A 22,404-nucleotide genomic window follows, 5' to 3' on the forward strand; every position below is an offset into this window, starting at 1 on the left:
TCCCCACACACCTTCTTCCTATACAATCAAAAATAAAAACGTTTGACAATTCAAGGAAAATTAAATAAAGTATAAAATACGACTACAGGTCCTTCCCTTTTTTTCTCTTCTTAATCTATAAAGTAAATAGACGATCGTCAAACCTGCCGGTTTTTCCATACATGTAAAATAATTAAGTAATTCACTTACCATCTTGCTACCTCGAGAGCTGCTGGCATTAAACTGAACACTGTGAAGCCTCATAACTGGCTGCCAATATCAGAAAAGGAGAGGGGTCCATACATTGTTGCTACTGAAATAATTTTGTCGTTCCGATCTCGCATCTCTCAAAATTCTTAAGAAATGCTCGTCAAGACTGATATAAAATGGGCGTTTTTTTTTTTTTTAATAAGGAAAAGTTTTGACAGTAATGGAAAATAGAGATTACTAAAAACAAATGTATTGTTTTTTAATAACACCGGCTCAATTAAATTTTAAAAGGCTTATGGTTGAATAAACTTCAGATTTGGGTTTAGCGGACCAAAATGCATAAAAATCATACTTGGTCTATAGTTCCACAAATTTTTTTCTTACCAAAACTGCTAATTTTTGGCTATTTTTATGGTTTTTTGCAATTTACTCAAAATTTTGAGGATGTACGGGCAAAACTAACTTCAGATTCGGATTCAGTGCGTCAAAATACATAAAGATAGGTAGGTCCGGTCAAAAGTACAGACCACTTTTTTTTTTTTAGTGGGCCGGTGTTATTAAAAAAACAATACATTTGTTTTTAGTAATCTCTATTTTTCATTACTGTCAAAACTTTTCCTTATTAAAAAAAGAGGCGCCAAAAACGGGGAACAAATCGATTCACTCTCGGAATTTTATTGTTTCAATTATTTGTTCTCTTCTGGGTTACCCCCACTACAAAAAGGGTGGGTTCAGTAAAAAAAAAGCAAAAGGAAAGAAGGAAAAAATCGACCGGCTCTGGAAATTTTCTTTCTTTCATTTGTTTTTTTTTCTCCGAAAATACAAAATCAAAAGCCGGGATTGAATTTAAAAAAAATAAATAAATAAAGAGTGAACTGCGATCGAACCCGTGTCCCGCATCACTCCATCCTCATGTTGTTTGTTTTTTTTGAGGAGGAAACCATATTTATTTAGATGAACAATAAATGTACAATGAAGATGAGAGTTCGTCGAAATTCCGGTCAGGAAGAAGAAGAAATTTTAATACTTGAAGGACGTGAATATAAATTTATATTCAATATATTATATTTATATTCACGTCCTTCAAGTATTAAAATTTCTTCTTCTTCCTGACCGGAATTTCGACGAACTCTCATCTTCAATCTACCTCCTGGTCACAAACTTCTTTCCTAAATAAATGTACAATATTTACAATGTTGCGCTTGTAATTATCTTAGTTTATGTAACTCCGGCTGAAATTTTAAGCTCAATCTAACATTTTGTTTTACATTAAGTGGTTAACTTATTTTTTAGTGTTTTGTTTAAGACTTGAATGCAGTATCATAGCAAAGGCAGCAGTAATTAACTTAAATACAGGAAAACTTCGCGCAAAAACCTGTGATTGAAAACTCATCCTCATGTGGTATCCACTCAGCCACACCACAGCTACGTCCGTGAGCGCGCGTTTGCTCGGTATGTTTATGGAGCTTGCTTGGAATTCGCTGATGCTTCTCTGGAAGATTCAGTTCGAGAAAAAAAAAATTTCCCCCAACCACTTGCCCATTGCACATTTTGCATAAATGTTATCGAGCTGGCGTCGTATATTTTTCCATAAACTGCGTGTACAAATATTCGAGAACACCAGGCGTCACCTATTTTCATATCAATAAAAAAATAATATATATTAAAAAAAAAAAAAAGTATTCGGACTGGGAGTAGTTAATTAATTTGGTTCAGCGCCCGCTAATTGAATCCAAGATTTATCAAATCTGGAGATACTTTTATTCGCTGACATTCATAACTGAAACAAAAAAAATTCCAATTCTTGCATTCCTGGAAACATTTGTGCGAGCGGGGACAAGGATGCGATTGGCAACCACTTGCTCGAGCAACCGAGTGTATCTATATATACACGATTGTGGGCCACCTTCGGTGCATGGCCGCCTGGTGTCAGGTCGGAAATGGGCCACCTTCGGTGCGTGGCCGCCTAGGTGTCACGTCGACGCTCCAACTTAGCTGGTATCACGAAAAGCCGAGCGTTGGAGATCTCCCTACTCATCTCTGCTTCGATATCGGACATGCTGTGGATTACTCGTATGAAATTTGAAATTTTGCGAGTCTCTCCTCTATCTTTCGGCTCCAGCAAGTCATCATCACTGCTAGACGAAGATGAAATTAGATCTAGTAAAAGAGTTAAGCTCTCACAGCATCTATTTCGACTCTTTCACGATCAGCAGCCATAATTGCAGTGCTTTGACACCGACTACCGGTTTCAGGGTAATATTTTACACACTCAGTGCTAAATTTACGAACCCGAGCTGCCAGTGGAACACGCTGGAAATACGAGTCTACCGCTAGTGCGCTCTCAGTGCACACTCAGTGCAACCAGTGGAAAACGCTATAAGCCCAACACTCGTCGGATCTTTGTGATATCAGCGCCTTCAGCGTCAGCCAGCGTAAGCCTTATTGTACGGATTTTTGATCCCGGATCAAGTGTACGAAGATCGGACTCCTTTACTCTAGTCTCCATGCTAGTGATATTATTCATCAATTCAATATGGCGTGTATTCAATGACTAACGTGTAATCGTAACATTATTGTAATATTATAATTTATTTCGAGTGATTTTTAGTGATAAAGTGAGTAATGGTGGTGAAACATTCTCCTTCGATTTCGTAATTGTTAAACACAAGCATAATTTATTGACGTTGCGTGGTTACGCAGTGTGGCAATAATCAATTAATACGGGCATAACCTTGCTATAAAGAGCCGAATTCGCAGAGAAAAGTAATCGAGTAATTTTATACTTAGTGAACAGATAATTTTTCACAATAGATATTTTCACGAAGGTGAAACTGGACTAAATTTGAACAGTTCAAAATACCACGACTGTAATACTGCAAAGGATATAATTTAGTCAGTTAGGATTCTGCTGGTTGCTGAAAAAAAATTCATGCCCAACCAATCATAATGAACCAATGCATCGAATGCTTCTAAATCTCATTTATCATTATTCACTATTGTCAATATGTTTCTATCTGTGAATTCAGGCCGATTGGGGAGTCTTCATTGTTGAATTTCAAGTGACTCACAAGAGAACGGACGTGTAATTTTTTTTGATTGAAGTAACGTCATGTATAGCTTTGACGGAGACTACAGACGAAAACCCCAACAAAATCTAGCTGGTGCTAGCCGTCGTGATGAAAAAGCTGTGCTACTGCAGCATGCTCAATTGGAACGTTTAAAACGAGAACAACAGCGTCAAAGGCATGACGCCGCTGTGAAAATCCAAGCTCAGATTCGTCAATTTGTAACTAGACAATTAAAGCGTGAGCATGAAAGGCACAACTTTGATGTAGCGCAGAAGGCATTGGGTAATAATCCGCCAAGCTTGGAAGAGATTTCCCCTTTGCTCAGACAATTGTTATTTTTCTATGACGAAGCTCTAGATGGATCCAGATTGCTATGGATACTTAGACACGTCTTGAAAGATCACAAACGCATAAAAGAACTGACTACCATATCTACAGAATGGTCATGGAGATTACGGTACGTTTATGAAATAAAGTGTACTATTTCTCTAATTAATTCAAAAGCAGAAAACCAGTTGAGTAGGGCGTAACTGGCAAGCGTTTTCGTTTTGAAGCTGATTGAGGGTCATTGGGGTTGAAATTTTTTTCTAAATACTACTGTCCCTTTATGGCTACAAGCAATTTCTCAATTTGAATGCAACTACGAAGACCAATTTGCCAGGAGGGTGTAACGACTTTAGCGATCTGAGTTTTTATAAAATCAATATTGCATCCTTGTGATGTTTTACTCAGCATATTGAGGTGAATAAAGAATCGAAAAAAATCAGAGGGAAGAGAATACTTTAATTTTTGTAATTTTTGTAGTCACATTCTTTGGCACCAATACGTGAAAAATGCATGTGAGATATGTCGTTTCCATAAAGTGATTTAATGTTTCTGCTTTGTTTGCCCCGTCTGCTGTTAAATTGGTCTTTTTTTTGAGTGGTAAGCACTTTTGTTTTATAGAGTTTGAAATAATACCATCAGCTTTTTTGCCCATTTTTAAGGTGGATTCTCAAATTATCAATGCGGAAAATAGTTGACACGGTTTCTCAAGATCCTGCTCGTTCTATAGCAGTTCCTCTGCGAGTCCTGGAAGTGTTCACTGTGAAAGAAAATACAGAGGGTATTTTAAAGACAGAAACAGATCGCCATTTGATCGGCATATTTGTATATTTGGCAGAAAACAAGTACTTTGTGCAATTGAGAAGGTTGATAGATGAAAAAGTGCCTCCTTTGTTGGAAGCAACGCCTGTACCACCGACACCGATGGCGGCATGTCTATTGGATATGATTAAACGACCGCTTGGACTTATTCATACCATGGAAGAGAATAACAAATTTTCCATTACGATACTTGAAGAGTTCTGCTACAGCATTCTTGCGCCAAGAATGTCAGAGCCAATTAAGATGCTTGTCTTACCTGCATTGACAGAATTTCAAAATCTCCCGTATAAACAATTAATCGATTGTATAAATAGACTTGCAAATGAGCCTACTCTGTGCCTTTTGTACAGCATATTATCTCTGGAACCAGTCAGATTTGGTAAGTGATAAACAGTTTGGAGAATTACAATAATTATAATATTCAGATTGACAGTGACAATTATGAACACTAATGCAAATGTACATTTGATATTTTATATGTTTGAAATGTTGTCCATACCTTGGTGTATATTGCATTGCTAATGTCTCCGTCTTCATCTTTGCACCCACAGCCTGCAGAAGGTCAAGGAACACTCTGACGAACTACCTTCAAGTTTTGGCATCGCTGAGTTCGACAATAGCCTCCCCACCTATAGAGCAGAGTTTAAATTTCACCGACGAATCGGACAGTGACACAGACACTGATATGGTCGATCAGGATGAAGCGGACATACGTCAAAAATGCATAGAAATGTTGAATGCAGAAAATCGTGTACAAGGTATTCTTGTGGTGGTGGATCAAAGCGAGGATCCCCTTATGCTCCAAGCCCTATGTCAATTGTGCCACAATCTTTTGATAACCAACAAAATGGCTGTTCCTAAATATAAACTACTCTACATGCTTGCGTTCAAACCGTCGTTCCTTCGTCATTTATGGACGGCACTAATGTCTGTTCGTCAGACATCCCTGTTTGGGGGTGTCACTCTTCTACTCCAAGTAGTTTCTCGAGGTATCGCCCTAGATGCAGATAATACAAAAAAGATTGTACCACTTTTGGCAGTTTTTTGCTCGCTCTTCAGCCTGCTTATTGCAACGCTGCACGACACTGAATTCTTCAATGATGGCTCCCAAGTTGGAACAAGTGGTGCTAGCCAACAGACAATGCCATTCACGACTGTGGAACTAGTGCCACTTTCTGCTCATTTGAAAGGGGTTTGCTTGGGCTTGGTCGAGCTCGCGTTCCCCGATACCCGGCCGACAGTACGAGATGATTATAAAACTGCAGTACTTGGTGCCTCTGCTACCCAAACTCACCAAAACACACAAATGTGGGTGCACTTGTTCAAAGTAACCGTAGGTTTGCTGCGGCAACTTCACACTCGTGATCTGAGAAAACAATTTTGCCCTGAAGGCCATTGGATAGCGTCGAACATTGTGATACCACTGGACAAACCACAGGATTTTACATTCCGACGTCGCAGATTAAGAGGGTATGTACCATTTCAAGGACTGCGAGCATTTACTCGTGAAGATTTGGAGGAAGGCCCTCCTTGGTCGACAAAGGAAGTGCGAACGCTTACGCTGCTTCGTGAAATACCCTTTGTTGTGCCATTCAATGATCGTGTAGTGGTATTTCAATCTCTCTTGAATCACGACAAAGAGGAACAGCAAGGCGAATGGACGAATTTCATGCGGGGTCCATACATACAGATTGCTGTGAGACGGAATTACTTGTACGAGGATGCGTTTGACAAACTTTCACCAGAGAACGAGTCTGAGTTGAGGCTGAAAATGAAGGTTCAATTGGTGAACGCAGCTGGTCTTGAAGAGGCTGGTGTAGATGGGGGTGGACTATTCCGAGAGTTTCTTTCAGAATTGTTAAAAACCAGCTTTGATCCAAATCGCGGATTTTTCAGGCTGACCAAAGACAACATGTTGTATCCGAATCCAACGGTGCACCTTCTTGTTGATGATTTTCCAAAACACTACTACTTCATTGGTCGTATATTGGGAAAGGCACTGTACGAGAATTTGTTAGTTGAATTGCCGTTTGCCGAATTTTTTTTATCAAAAATTGTCGGCAGGCAAGCCGATGTTGACGTTCATCACTTGGCTTCCCTCGATCCAATAATGTACAGGAATCTCTTGTATCTGAAAAGTTATCAAGGCGATGTTACCGAACTGGGGTTAGACTTTACAGTTTTATCTGACGAACTTGGGGAGAGGCGCATTGACGAGCTCAAGCCTGGAGGAGCGAACGTCACAGTAACTTCGCACAATCGGATAGAATACATCCATTTAATGGCTGACTACAAATTAAACAAACAGATAAGAGCCCAGTGCTATGCATTCAAGCAGGGCATAAGTAATGTCGTATCCCTCGACTGGCTTCAAATGTTCAATAATAAAGAACTACAGGTCTTAATCTCCGGTGCACAGATACCTGTCGATGTACGCGACTTGAAACTACATACAAACTATACCGGAGGCTATACCCCCGATCACCCTACAATAATTTCCTTTTGGAAAATTGCTGACGAATTCACGGACCAACAGAGAAGTCAACTGCTCAAATTTGTGACAAGTTGCAGTCGACCACCGCTGCTTGGATTCAAGGTATGATGAAACGAGAAAGAAACTAAACGATACTGATACTAAATAAAGTGACTGTAGTAGCGTAGCGTGCATGACTGTGAAATGGGAGGGTCTGAGCTCAAATCATTAGCCTGTCGAGGAAGACCTGAGCGGCGACTCACAGTAATTTTACCACGGGTCCCACCGTTCAGGCGCTGAACCGGCTACCTAAGGTTTGAACTCGGGTTAACTACACCCGGATAAGATTTTTTGCGGTTTACCTTGTGCCTCGTACAAACGCTGGTGTTTCTACATTGAGCTTCTCAAATCGGTTCCAACCGAATAATGATGGTCATCTCTTTGTTTTCAGGAACTTGATCCACCTTTCTGCATTCAACACGCAGGTAGCGTCGATCGGCTTCCGACTTCGAGCACCTGCATGAACCTTTTAAAACTTCCGGAATTTCCTGACGAAAGGACACTAAGGGAAAAGCTTCTATACGCTATACAAGCAGGTGCAGGTTTTGAGCTTAGCTAAATATCTAAACTCCACGACAAGAGGCACAATTGCCATTCTTGTTTTCAATGTGATAAACTTATTCCTTGTGAAATTGGGTGAACGAACAATTCGTACTAACAGTGGATATACCATGAACAAGTTCTTTACGATATATGCCACGATTGATGTACCTGTATGTACGAAGATAGTTTGAATGACAAAAAATATTGCATGAAAAGAAAAGCCAGACCAATAACATATCTGCGCATTCACTTATAATATTGGTTTGGTTTTGCCGTCAGTCCCACGACAAGCGATAGCACAGAAAATAGGATAGCTCTATTTGTGTTAGGTGACTCTCGTATACTATTTAATATAGAGTTTCAAGTTTACGTCACAGTTGTGTGTAGTTGTAAATATGACATACTCAAACGAACGCGGTTCGATATTACGGAAATCAGTTCTACAGAGCAAGTGTTCTACAGAATATGTTCTACTAACTTGTTTCTACAGTAAATTCTTTTACAGAGTATAATTTTACAGAAAAATTGTTCTACAATATATTTTTCCACAATTTTTGGCTAGAGATTCTGTTCAACGCAACACAAAATCAGAGCAATCGTCGAATTGTTAAAAACATTGTAATTTAATTCAATTTGATCTAATTTAATTGAAATTATGTGGTTTGAATTTATATGCGTGTTGTATGTGTGTTGTGTCGAACGGGTATTGTGTCGGATGTGTGAAATTAGAAAACTGTTCTATAGAAAAATCTTCCGTAGAAAACTATTCTGTAGAACAATTCTCCTATACAACAATTCATGGAGTATTATTTCTGATGTGAATCTCGAATTCCTTTCTGTAGGAAGAAATTCTGTAGAAACGGGTCTGTAGAACATATTCTGTAGAACATTTGCCCTGTAGAACGAATTTCTGTAGAATCGGTCGTCCTACTCAGACTGGTATTCCGTGTGTAAAATAACAAATGACGGATCGGTAATGGAGGAATCCCTGAGGGCCATTTTCTACCTAGTAACAGAAATTGATCCTTGTCAAATGCCAACACCATTGCTTTGGTAGGCTTTCCCTTTTCATAGAAAATCTAAACTGCTGTAGTAAAAATCGTGAGAAGTTAGAAGCCTGGCAGATTGAGGCGTGGACAGTGATGATCGCAGTTTTCTATTTTTTTTTTTCTTATTTTTGGATTTTCTAAAAAGAGAACCCCTTCGGGCTCAGAAGTGAGATTACACTGAGAGTTTTCGGTGAGGACTCTTGACGCAATTGAGCTTTCGTCGCCAGATAGGCAACCAAAGTTATATCTGAGGCACTTAATTTGAGGTGATAAGGTGAACCCTGATTGGATACCAGCGTTGTTGGACACCAAAAATTATCGAAAACTGTATTGTACATGATATTTATTGGATACTGCCCGATTTGACACGGCTCCGATTAGATATGAGCCCTTTTGGGCGTAGCTCGATTGGACCAGGTAGCACAAGCGGTCTTACAGACACGGCCCCATCGGGTCCAAAGATTGAATAAATATATTTAAATGCTCGATTAAAACCAAAATTGTGAGACGTGCATGAGATAGTGATGCTCGAGTCCCATTTTCAAACTGACTACGAAGAACCAAAGATTCTTCTCTTCGAAGTTTGAAAATGGGATTTCAGCATTACTTTGCCATATCTGACAATTTTAGATTTAATCGAGCATTTGAATATATACATGCAATCTTTGAGACCCGTTGAGGCCGTGTCTGCAATACCGCTAGTGTCCAATCGGTCTGTGTCCAATCTAGCTTCCGATTATTTTAGTGTCCAATAACGCTGGTGAAAGGTCCAAACGGACCTTTCCCCTTACAGTGTATAAGATGTAATTCCTGTTGCCTATCTGCCAGCGAAACAACGTTCGCGTCAGGACCCTTCACTGAAAACTCCCGGTATAGTGTACTGAAGAGAACTAAAACACAGTCTGATTTATGATGCTATCGAGAGCAAAAGGAGATGTCGCGTCGATTTAGTAAACGGTAATAGATTTCACTACTTTGGGAAGGGGAATTTGAACCATCTCCTTTTCTTTTTTTTTTTTTATTTGAATGCCTCTTTTCGTTTTTCTTAACAAGGCGTTGCAGCATGTAGTTGCAGTTGAGCCTCTAGGTTTACTCTTTTCTTTGTTTCCTGGTGTTTGATTTTGAGAAACGAGGTCCTACTTCTGCACGCAGAATTGAGGTCTAACTCAAGTATTAGTATCGAGAAGTTATAGTATTTCCACTTGCAATGAAATTTACTGCACACGGAAAAATTGGCCTAATCAATCAGTGATATAACAAATAGCCACACAAAATAGATTTCAGACAATTTTTTTTCGTCGCAGTAATTACCTCTAACTTGGCAAATTACAAGTACTAACTTTCACTTGTAATCAATTGCTAAACGGCATGGAATGCAGTAGTTCGGTACTAACGCGTTCAGCTATGGTTGATATACGATGAGAAGAAAGATGTAGTGCTTACAATTACATCAGTCAGCACACTCAGAGAAGATTCATGTTATTGAACTTATGTATTATCTGATCACTGCAGTTAAGTACTCGAAGAATTGATGTTATTTTTTTTTCCAAAACATTATTTATTTGCGATGAAACCGATAGTTCAGTCTTCATATATTCTAGAAAAACATAACTCTTATGGAGCATAGGTATTATAGCAGTTTCTCAAGTTTTCGCTACAGTTTCTTGACAGGCAGATTCCCCGGTTCTGGGTTCCAAGGAAACCTTCTGTCGTAAAGAATATATATGTACAATATGTATAGGTCCAAGGTTGCAATGTATACCAGAGCGCTATTGGTAAGCTTGAATTCGCTCCACGAGCCCAATAAATGCTCACATTTCCGGTATTGCATACACACACACACACAAAGTATAAAAAATATGTAGGCATCGATTTAGGAGGGCTTATTGTTGTGATAGAAACGATAAGTTTACCTTTTGCTTTTTTTTGTTCCCATCAACTGAAAACCGGTGTGCGCGCATTATGTTATAACATCTATGTGCGGGTATGTTTTCACCCTCACAAAAATAGGCAATGGGAAGATATGGTCACGTGACAGAAAATCATAGCGCAGGAAACAGGTACTGATAACACATGACGAATAGATAATGTTATACGATTAATAATGTATGTACCGAGGGGCCAATTACTTACAATTAGGGTATGTTATGCAAAGCGCCAGTAAGCTCAGTTACGACTGTAGCAGAGTCGTTTCTTACCGTTAAATGTAAAAAAATCAATTTGAAAAAGAAGGGTTCCACATTGAATACACCTACATATATTTTTTGTTACAGTTACTGCCCTGGTGTCTGTAAATTGTGTATATTTACAAATTTTAAGTTTTATATCCGCCTGTCAGTTTAACAAATGTATGTATGCAAGAATGTATTTATCTAGGGGATATGAGTTAATGTAAATAAAAGATATAGTTACTCGATTTACAGGTGTAATATTTATTACTCATTTTGTCTCATAAGGATTCTCATTATTAATGATGTTGAAGTTCGTAACTTTGATATAACCATGCGATTTTAGAAATAGTCGTTGTTGGCAATTTCAGAATTGTTTGTAATACGGTAAATCGTGACGAAGCAGCACGTAGTAGCAATTTATGAAAACTCGACTCCGTCAAAGATATTCTAAAGTTGCAAAGTAGTGATTTTTTAACCAATGTTTCGGTACCTTAACATTATTACCTTTAATGAAGGTGTCGTTTTATACAATAAATGCAGCATTTTCAAACTTTACCAATACATAACAACCAAGTCGTTCAATCCGTATGATGACTTTAAAATACCATTAATACTTTACGTTATTATTTATAAATTTCTATTCTAAATCACTATTTTGCAGCAATAATTTTTGTTACGAATAACGCATTACCTTAATCCGGTCTGTCGGTTAGGAAACGCGTACTTTTCAGGTCAGCGACATTTTTCTGATTAATTCGGTACGCATGCAAAGATTGGTGTAAGTCTACAATTACTCAAGCAAATGTTATAAGCGATGTATCAACCCTCTGATTAAACGAAATTTGCAGTCATCAAATTAATAATTGAACATCAGTTTTTTTTTTTCTATCGGATTGTTATAATTTCTGCGAGCGGAACAAGATTTTTTATGTTTTTTTCAAAAACAATCAAAAATGAGCGGAGAAATGACTAACTTCTTTTCGCGTATATCTCACTTTTTTACGTTGGTTTTGTTAACAAGTGTTGAAAATCCCACGTGCACAACGTATGTAATTTCCCCAGTTTTCGACTAATAGTAGAGGCGAAATCCTAGGGAAATCTTACAGAAAGTGAACCCGGTGCAGCAAGCTAAGAACTGTAATAATGTCGTTTCTATAGAAAATCCATGGTGCAATTATTATAATAATATGCCGATAGTTTTGTAACTAATTATTACAAGGTACCCAATTTTTTATGAAGCACTTATTAATTACGTCATACAAGCAGTCGAATCTTAGTGTAAATTTACTGATAATTACCGTAGTATTCAATTTAAATAATCTGTTCGCCAGAAATTCACACTACGAGTCATGAAAATGCCATGATTTTCATTATTATTACATATTGTATTATCTCTTAATTTCTACCTACTTATGTGTGTTCAAAACTGCTCGCAATTTCTGTTAGTCAGAAAATGGTGGGCAAAATGGAAGTGATTGATTGGACCGCGATTGAACTTTGTTTTGTAGGAAGAACCGATTCGCGTGAAATTTGGATGGTTCGCTGTTCTTATCGCGAACATGTGGCACTAAGATTTTGAGCTCAATCATACTTTCGGTTTCGAAACTGCGTTTGCTAACCCCGACGTTCGTCGAGGTAAAGCTAATTTAAAAGTTAGATTATTTCATCGTCGTGCCTTCTATAAACAAACGATAAGCTTTTCGGCTATAACTGGCTCATTGTTTTGATGGATGCCCAAGTGGTGAATATAAAAAAAAAAAAGAAGAGAAAAATGAATTGTGTTTTATTTCTAATCCTATTTCGTGGCCTTCAATGGTGGGTTGGATTGATTGACATATTTATTGCTGGGCGATTAAACCTGGGAGGAAATGGAATTTATTAAGAATAAACTTGTATCATCGCCCGAGGAGGAACAAAGAATTGCCGACTATGTACAGATATTCACAGTCCTCCTGGATAGTGAGAATAGAAACAAGTCTGTTTCCGTAAGTTCGGCGCGGGTATGTAAAAGTACGATCGACTTGTTGAAGAACGAGATGACTTTTTCCTTTTGCAGCGCCGAATCTCACCCTCTTCTTACGTAAAGCAAATGTTATTGACAACGGAGGAGCGTACCGAGAGTTTAATAAAGCGAGAGCATGAAAAAAAATTGAATGCTGATCGCTCGGATGTTCCCTTTCGTGTTATCCCCAGCATCGTTGTATTCCAACAGTTTTCTCCTGGGAGTAATTACACTGTAACTGTGACCATCAAAAACATTACCTCGGTAAGCGCTGCAGTATAGTTAAGTGTATTTTTACAACACCTGCTCTGGAAGTTGACTTTTCGAGCGCTGTATGTCATCTCCGAAATACACAATAATTGCATACTTGACTATATGTGTTTCATAAACGCACATGTTCGGTTAAGTATCAGATAACTGCACAGATTCCACCTAAACTATACTACTATTTTTATAGTAGCCACATGTTTTATGCAAAGCACCTTGAGTGAAATAATCTAGAGGACACATAGATCGCAGAGAAATGAGGCAACATACGGAAAACCGCGAATATACAATTAGGTGGAATCGTAAAGGGCAATAAATTTCTGGCAATCTGATGGTAAATTTTGCTTACGTTAGCGTTTTGCCGTCTGTTTTCTGTCTATCTGAATTGCAAAAAGCACATGTTGACATCTGATTTTCCGAAATTTTTCTTCATCAGAAACAAGGGCCGGTATTCAATTCGGTAGAAGTGGTTATTCAAATCTACGCGCCGTTCATTTCAATGTGTTCGCTTTGTATGCCCAAAATATTAATGTAATTCGAACGTCATGCGTAAAAGTATAAAGATATGTTAAAGGACCATCCGTTTTAACAACTAGTGATTAATTGAGCAACTTCGTTAAGTCGCTTCTTTTGTGATCAGTCTTTGTTCTGCGTATCTTCGGGTCCACATTCAAAAAGTGTCGAATAAAAAAATTTGATCCAACTTGAAATTTGTCGACCTGAAATTTTATTTTACCTCTATCGAGAATTCAGAATATCGTTACATTTAGAGGTTTCACGCTATGCTTGTTCTTCGCTATCCAATAATCATTGGCTGTGAACATTAGCCGGCATAGTTAGCTATAATTTATAAATAGTGGAGCCTAAGAGGTGATCATAATCGCGAGCTAGATATGAGGTCATCATTGTATCGTTAGTAGATTACTTTGAGGTACATATATGTAACCTAATAATAGATTGCAAATTCAATTGATCGATTTTTGTTCGAATGCATTCTTACATTTCCATACGTGTATTAAGACCAACTACTACACTACCGCACAAGCGCGGGTCCAGGGGGTGAAAAAGTGATGCTAGCTAAGTATGGATGGCTCTTGTGATGTCACAGGTTTCGCAATACTTGAAGATGAATCGAATAGAGAGTCCGTGGTTCAGAGTCGAGTCTCGTGATGCAATGTACCGGAAAAAATTAGCACCAGGAATAAGTGCCGTTTACGATGTCAAATTTTATCCAGAGGAGAGACGGGATTACAAGCACCAGGCAACTTTTTCTATGGGTTCTGACGTGTTCGTGATACCCATTTTAGGTAAAAATTGATAGTAATTCTTCTGTAGTTGAGATCTCAACAATTAGATCTATTTAACCTTCTTGCAATATTATATTCTTCCACGGGTTAAAAATACGCCGTGGATATACCTGTGTAACTACAGGTTTCACCTATAATCGAGAAATTACATACGATTAACGGAAATGATGCGAATTGAATAGTTCTCTAAAATTGAATATACCTTTTTGTTAGAGTAAAAGGGGGAAAAAAAAGACTAACATCAATTAAATATTGCACTTAGTAAAATGAATCGAATGTATAAAATTGGAAAGAAATCCCACCGTCAATGTATAATAATAATAATAACGGTATAGAACTGAAATTGAGGACCTGTAATTCCATTCGTACATTTATTAATGCAGTCTTACCAATTGGCGTTATAAGAGATTAGATATTTCGCCCGTCAGCGATTATTTACGTTTTATTGGCCTTAGCAATTGGACCTCGACCATTGCTGAATTTTCCCGACGCTATCGATCTACCCAAAACGCCGGTGAAAGCCCTGTCTTCGAAATCTTTACTCGTACGTAATATCAGCGACGTGCCTGCCGCCTTTTCTCTTACCACAAACAGGTACGTTATTGGTGTATGTATGGACGTGTACACCTGCGTGGATCGATTCTGATTTTGAAATGGAAGTACATAGTTTCTGGGATACTGATTTAAGATGCTATCGCAGTATGAACTATGTAGAAACCACTGAAAACAGGCGCTTTTGATTTTCACCACAACACCAACCCAAATCAATTAGTACCTACCCTAGACACTACTTCCGTTTTAGAATCAACTTTTGGAGGTGTTTATTTATACATAGCGAGGAAACATCGAACATGATAATTGTACACAGTACCCACCCTATTACCCCTCCCTCCTTCTCTTCTACCCCTCCCCCTCTCTTTTTCCCTCTTTCATTCTCTTTTAATTCTTGCTTTTCTGTTTTCTAACGTATCTTGAGTGCAGAGACTATTAATGGTGGTGAATTTAGGGTTCCCGAGGGACAGTCAAATATCATTTTTGCTTCAATTTCCAAATTTTTGAATGACATTTACAGCCCATTCACGGTTTACCCGAGAAAAGGAAATATCGTCGAAGGAGCAGCTATGCAAGTGACGGTTAATTTCTTATCCGAGAAAAGTGGCTATTTTAGAGATAGCCTAGTTGTTACATATGACACAGGTATTGGATATTGTTAAACCCACTCAGCAAATACTGCATTACATTACAGATGTCTGATATTCATTATTGCCAGTCGTATATTAAGACATAGTAATATCATAATTTATTTAACTTAACTGCAGGCTGTGCATGCCTTCTCGACCTTGGACACGCTTTGGATTCAATCAATATATGAAAGTTTGCAGCTCAGGCCAGGTTTATAATTTTTTCCAGGTGAAATCATTAGTCTTGATTTGTGCGGTACGGCTACGTCTTGCGTTATAACGCTCGAGCAACCAACGATTGTGATGAAAGAAACGTACTTCGGACTGACAACATCGACTACTTTTACTATTCGTAACAGCAGTGATTACATCTTAAACTTTCAATGGGCACAATACGCGGAACGTAGAAGAGATCAGTTGGAACGAGAAGTGTAATTATAAAACTTCACGGGGCAGCCCTGTGTACCTATCGATATGATGAAAGCAATATCTATCGCGAGCTAAAAATTTTTTTTTTACTTTTGGCACGACAATTTCGCACCCAATTATAAAATGCTACATATCAATAGTTTGCGGCTTGAAATTAACCCTCGCATGCCATACATGGGGTCTCAGAAACCCCAAAGTAGAAGCTTAAGCTCCCGTATTTTGAGAAAAAATTTTTTCTATTACCTATATCCCGAAACGATAGGTGTGGCATGCAAGCGAGAATCAGGTGGGGTCCCACAGACCCTGGTGCGGCAAGTTATATGTATATCGCGGAAACATAGATGTGGCATGCAAGTATTAATTGCGTTGTAGTATTGAATACGCGTTGAAAAGTTAGCTATGTAAATAACTATACTTCGCAAATTAGTAAAGATCAGCATCCACCGATTTCCACCGCAGGGTAATTACGTGTTATGCAGTCCTATCTAAAAGCTCGCGATCTTTTTTCGAATTCCCGATCAGGATATAAAAAGTTAGATATTGCGACCAAAAGAGAAGTGAATTAATTATCAAGGTGACGTTTCAAAGTAAAAAGAACCAGCTTCACTATGATTTTTTTTTAATGATCTACAACTTTCATAAGACGGTAAAATTGTCGCCTCGTTTTCATTCCCATTAGTCGTTTCGATTTCACCTTTTTTGGGGTAAAATGGGGGGGGGGGGGGGCTCTAGGTTAGTTACACATTTTTTGTACCGGGAGTTGAGGATTGTTACAAGCTCTTACGAAGAGTCGGGGAAATCTAAAATCCCGCAATATTGCGTTACGTGTTATTTGAACGGCCCCTTTCCGAAGGGGGACGCACCCCGGGCACATTACCTGCAAAGACGTTGCAGATGCGTGCATGTGCTTGGGCTTTGTAGCTGTCGAATTGCCAAGTTATACCTGTAGGATATCGTTGTTTGGTATAATAAAAATTGCAAGTGGCGTTACGAGCCACGTATACCACATGCAATTACGCAACCGTAGTAATATTCAAATTGCTCTCCAACAAACCATTCAGAATCAGGATATAAATTCCGTATGGCTAGCTATGAGTTCCTATATAATAGAAAAGTGGAAGAAGTCTTGTCGTAACTCGCAACAGGGTCGAAGCTACAAAAAGCCACACCTGACTCATTTCACTAATTATGAACTATTTACGTAGAGGGATATTGAAAAAACAAAAAAATTTCACCGATAATTTCCGATAGGTATGAAAGGATATTTCCGCAGACGTTATGCACTAGTGTAACATCCAAATACACTTATTATATATATGCATTATCTTACGTTAAACCAATAGGCATCAAAGATCTTTCGAGATGTTGAAAAACATGGAGATTTCACGGAAAGTCGACCTGGACCATTACAACATTTGCGATGCTCTGGTTCATGAACTGGCTTGCCAACGTGTTTACACGGACCAGTTGTCCTGTTTGACGGAGCAAACATTTTCGTTCCATCATCCTTCCTACCGTCTGATTCCGTCGGTGAGTTTGAACCTATATTTTCCCAATACTTTGGTTTCTTCAGCAACCACATACGTGGTGTTTGTTGAAATTTTATCAACAATACCCACGTTGAAACTTTTAGTTTTGAAACCTTCGCAATTTTATTCTATTGTATTTTATAAATGCCGGGATCCAAGCTATCCCAACATTAAAAATTTCGTACAAGCGAGGGAGAGCACTTTACCATATTATACACAGCAGTTGGTTCAATCGTTGATGTCGCGGCGGGAAAAAATTCTCTGCTTACGGATCGACTGACATACGTCCGTATACCAGTTTCAATGACTGACATCTCGTTTAGCGGGTCGCGATTGCACTCGATTTATCTAAACCGACTGATCTTACGACGCGGTGTAGGTATGATTTTTACATGTATGAGGGCGACAATTATTCGTTTCTTTCTCTTTCCTCGCTACCTCATTTTTCGCCGTCTCTGTTGACAAAGTTTGCGAAAGGAACAGTTCTCCCATAGATTTGTAACATTATCGAAATGTATGTTAACTGTATACTCTGTGAGTACAGATGAACGGTGTATATGTATCACTACATATAGAAGTCCATCTGCACGTTTATATTTATGCATAATATTATACCTACGCATGCCGTTCAAGGAAGGACAAATATGGCCACACAGCGGGGCGGATATTACACTCATATTTGAACCGGATGAGGTTGGTGTAATTGAAACCAGAGCATACTTGGAGATCACCGGCACTGAAGAAAGGATTTGCCTCAAGTAAATTTATCCCATATATTGAAGAAGTTTCATTAATTCTAGCATACGTGAGATTATCAATGACTACTATTGAATCGTACACTGATACTCGCATATTGATATATCACTACGACAATTAAATTTCATGCTATTCCCGGTTCAATCGTATACATACCAGGTTACGTGGAACTTGCATCGGCCCATTGGTCAGATTGAATGTGACTTGTGCCGACGTGGGACCCATATTTTTGTGCTCCAATCATCACTTCGAGGTACTATGACACGGATAATGTATACGGTTCTTGTAGAATTAGAGCAATTTCGAAATGCATATGCTTTAAAACTTTCAAACCTGCCCGGACAAGAAATCTGTTAGACTTCCAGGTGCGGCAGTAATTATGTGGACAGCGCCTTTACGGAGTACAAATTACTGGGATTGCGGTATTTAACAATTTTAAAGAACATTCGTGAATGTAACGTCAACATACTAGTAAGTAATTCCCACGGCAATCCTTGTAATACTTGCACCAAAAAAGTGTTCTCCATAGAATCAACGTTGCAGATGTAAATCCAACAGGTTTTTTTCTTATACATATAATACAGTATTGTACACTGTGCCATGCATTCGGTATGTACAGTAATATTCATCAATGTCTGCCCACTTCCGGCAAACTATACATATGACTAATGCAGCCGACGTGCGCGTCATAACTGAGCACATTGTAGCATAAAAAAAGTTGGCGGAAAATGGGCAGGCATTAATGAATATTACCGTGCCTGTATACTGTGATGATTCGGTGAAGCCGAGCCCTAGCGCTGCAGACCAAAAGGACCTTAGCTCTAGCAACGGAACTTGACCCTGTACGGTTCCAACCACAGACCCTCAAGTAAAAGCCTGGTCCGATTAGGCTAGTATTTTTTATCATAATTTCAAGCATAGTTGTGGGTGGGATTAAAAAGCGTTGCTTCTATCTATGTATTATATGTATATACGAATGGTATATTTATTCCTGCGATCTGGTACGCATCACTTTTCTCACTTTCGTCTTACTCGTTATAGTACAATAAAGCGAATCGAAAACTTGGAGCGGTGAGCGTTGAACCCCAGTTTCATGGTTTCCAGCGCCAAGGACCTCTTTCACGTAATCCTCGCGGCGCGGTGGGCACAGTGGCATGCTGGTGAAAATTAGTTTCGTCAGAACGTCTCGTTCAGTGATGATTCGTAATATTATTATCGTTGTGAAATAGGTGATCTGTGGGAATAAAGGCGATATTCCTGGTACGTTGGTGTACGCTCCAAGGACCCTCGATTTCGGTGGTAAGATCGAAGTGAGCCCCGCACAAGTGAAACTTGAACCTGGAGAATACAAGTCGTTTGATATTTCTTTATCGTCGAACCGTAATGGCGTTTTCCTCGAGAAGATCGAATTCGTTATTAAAGAAAGTCTCGAGGTCATTTCGTTGACTATTAAGTATGCTGAAATTTCACTGTAGTAATTAGTAATTACATTGTGTAAGGATATAACAAGCTAAAGTGAGACGGACAGAACTTTAGCCACGTCAATGTTTTCTGTGAGTTTGCCCTTCAGTTTTCATGCCGGATTTGTATCATCATAAAGAGCTATCATTAAATAGATCGTAAATTTTAAGATGGCAGCATAGATAATAATAGAAATAATTTTAGGGGAAACCTGACTCGAGTTTAGGCCAAATTTCATATTTCTGTGATGAAATCGGTTCTACTTGGGAATAAATTTATTGTCACCGTTTCGACGCTATTACAACTCTATGTTGGAACTTTGTTCTTTACGAACTATGCATGTTGACACGTACAGTTCAAACATGTCACTTTGGTTTTGTTTAGTTTGGAAACCGTGCAGATTGTAAGTACGTAATATTGTATGAAAATATTTCAGAGGATCCGTGATCTGCCCCACACTGCACTTTGACAAACAGAGCCTTGATTTCGGTACGACGGCATTGGGTAAGAGGCGTGAGCTCTACATGTATATCCAGTGTACACCCGAGGAAAGTCGATTCTGACCTTCCCCCCTCGTTTTAATGACTCAGAAATAAGGTTGGCAGTGCTGGCATCCAACATATGCCAATTAATTGAATAACACACGTCGCGTAGACTCGATGCACCACTGCCATTGGTTAGAGGGTACCGAAGCCAACCTTATTTCTGACCCGTCCAAATCGAGGGAGGTCAGAATCGATTTTACACACGTATATGTATATCATACCTATATGCATGGACGGAATAGGTTGCCTAGTCGCTTGGAGTCTATTGGTACAGCATGACTTATCGTTATACATGTTAGTAATTTAGTAAAAATAGTAAAAGGCATAGTAATTTTTCAAGGTTTCGCGACGAAACGTGAAGTCTGCCTTCACAATTCCTCGCTTGTACCTGTAACCTTTTGTCTAACGACCACGCACGACGGCACACAACCATCGTTAACGTACCAAGATTTCGCTCGTAGTGCCATCAAACCGGTGCCAATCGCTAATCCCAAAGAATTTACTATAGTACCCAGTGAAGGTGTTGTTGCACCCAACAGCTTTCAGCGGATCAAGGTATGCACATCCTAGATACAAGCGCGTATCGTTAATGTTACGTGATGGCGAGGTTTATATTATGGAGTTAATTGTAAACCAGGATTCTTGCATGAACGACCTTGCACGTACACTAGATCCTGCAGCCGATTGACCCTGGCAATACATGCAAGTCTCCCGCTCTCCAGTCAACTCCAACTTTCAGATATAACATTCGTTACACCGTGGTCTATGCCAATGTATACATCTAGGCAAATAAAAGCAAATATTATTTGTATCTTTTGCAGATATCGTATACGCCAAATATAGTTAGATCTGGTCAGACGGCTGTCAGGGCAGATATGTGGGATTCCGATTCAGTGCCCGTCACGCTGCCCATAATTTTCAGCAGCAAAGTAGCTTCACTGACTGTAAAACCCAGTGAAATACACTTCAGGTTCTGTTTCGTCAATTTTCCGTACACCAGATTCATAACCGTTGAGAATAATTCTGATGTCGAGGCATACTTTTACTTACCCCCACAGCCGGTAAGAAGCCTGCCATTTCCTCTTTAGCCCATTATCCAAATTGGGGGGAAATTTAGGCGAACAATACATCAATTGCACGGGCACCAGGAATTCTCAATGATTCAAATCATGACTGTAACCGACTCATACAACTCGTTATAATTCAGCTGCAATTTAAACCGATTGTTGTGGAGTCAATGGCTCGGATACCTTTCACGACTCATTAAAATATGTCCACGCTGCTAAGTTTTGGTAAATCTGTGTGGTGTTTCCTACACTGACTGTTTGCTGACTTGTTTAACGCGTTCGTAACATAGATCGGACCCGTAGGCATTCAACGCCGATATTTTCCTCGACCGCTCATATTTGCTCGCCGATCAAAAACTCCTGCTCTGGACCCACAAAAATTTAACAACTCTCGAATAGGATTGGCAAAATTGAAAGTTCATCACCAAACTCGATCACGTAAAACTGTTTGAAAATCGTTGAAAAGACTGGGAGTCATCTAAAGACATGCGTGAGGAATCGGTGATTGTTTTCTGCTTCTGCAGGGTAGCTGAGTCGGTCTAACGTTTTTCGAATCCGCATAATGTAGCGATTTCAACTTCATCAGCCTCATTTGTGAATTGTACAATTTGCAAAAGTCATATTCCAATGTGTATGTATACGCACAAGGCAATACAGTTCGCAATGCAAGTAGAGGAGAGGCGGGAAAAATGGGCCCCTTGAGGGCGGAATAACGTTAAGACTAATTTCGACCACGCCATTTTTTAATTTTTGACCTAAAAATACATTTTAAGCGTTATCGACATTTCACCCGTTAGGGCCAATTCTGCCCGGCTCTCCCCTATGTAATTATATATTATGTGGGTAAACTAGAGGGTGTTCGTTGGTTTCGGTTTCACTCTCCGAATTCTCAGATACATACCTATAAAATCCGTCAGTGACCCCATCTACACTGCACTCGAAAAACTATGATACTAAACGTACACCACTGATTCAATACACATTCGATCTGCGCGTAGGTATGACAGCTATGTATAAAAAGAATTTCTTCATGCCATTGAAGAGAATAACGTTTTCCACCAGGTAACGACAAGCTCGACGATAATGTACTCTTTGTCAGCGTACCAGGGACATTTGAAACCACATGAATGGACATCCATATCTGTGAAGATTATCACA

The 22,404-nt window shown here is 39.1% G+C and overlaps 1 protein-coding gene across 2 annotated transcripts; it reads left to right on the plus strand.

Moving 5' to 3' along the window:
- Positions 1–2,728: 2,728 nt before the first annotated feature.
- LOC124310150 (ubiquitin-protein ligase E3C) lies at positions 2,729–10,947 on the plus strand. Of its 2 annotated transcripts, XM_046773854.1 has the most exons (5): positions 2,732–2,807; positions 3,219–3,717; positions 4,247–4,785; positions 4,958–7,002; positions 7,331–10,947. In XM_046773854.1, exons 2-5 carry the CDS (start codon positions 3,302–3,304, stop codon positions 7,496–7,498), a joined length of 3,168 nt encoding a protein of 1,055 aa, XP_046629810.1. In that variant the 5' UTR covers positions 2,732–2,807; positions 3,219–3,301; the 3' UTR covers positions 7,499–10,947. The 2 variants fall into 2 exon arrangements, with proteins under 2 accessions (XP_046629809.1, XP_046629810.1); XM_046773853.1 differs by having other exon boundaries at positions 2,729–3,717.
- The last annotated feature ends 11,457 nt before the right edge of the window (positions 10,948–22,404 follow it).

The sequence above is a fragment of the Neodiprion virginianus genome, chromosome 1 (assembly GCF_021901495.1).
Source record: "Neodiprion virginianus isolate iyNeoVirg1 chromosome 1, iyNeoVirg1.1, whole genome shotgun sequence".
Classification (NCBI taxonomy): domain Eukaryota; kingdom Metazoa; phylum Arthropoda; class Insecta; order Hymenoptera; family Diprionidae; genus Neodiprion; species Neodiprion virginianus.

Coding starts and splice junctions, on each gene's coding strand:
- LOC124310150 (XM_046773853.1), top strand. CDS start 3,302: ATGTATAGCTTTGACGGAGACTACAGACGAAAACCCCAACAAAATCTA. Junction 4,786..4,957: donor TCTGGAACCAGTCAGATTTG/GTAAGTGATAAA, acceptor TTGCACCCACAG/CCTGCAGAAGGTCAAGGAAC. Junction 7,003..7,330: donor CACCGCTGCTTGGATTCAAG/GTATGATGAAAC, acceptor CTTTGTTTTCAG/GAACTTGATCCACCTTTCTG.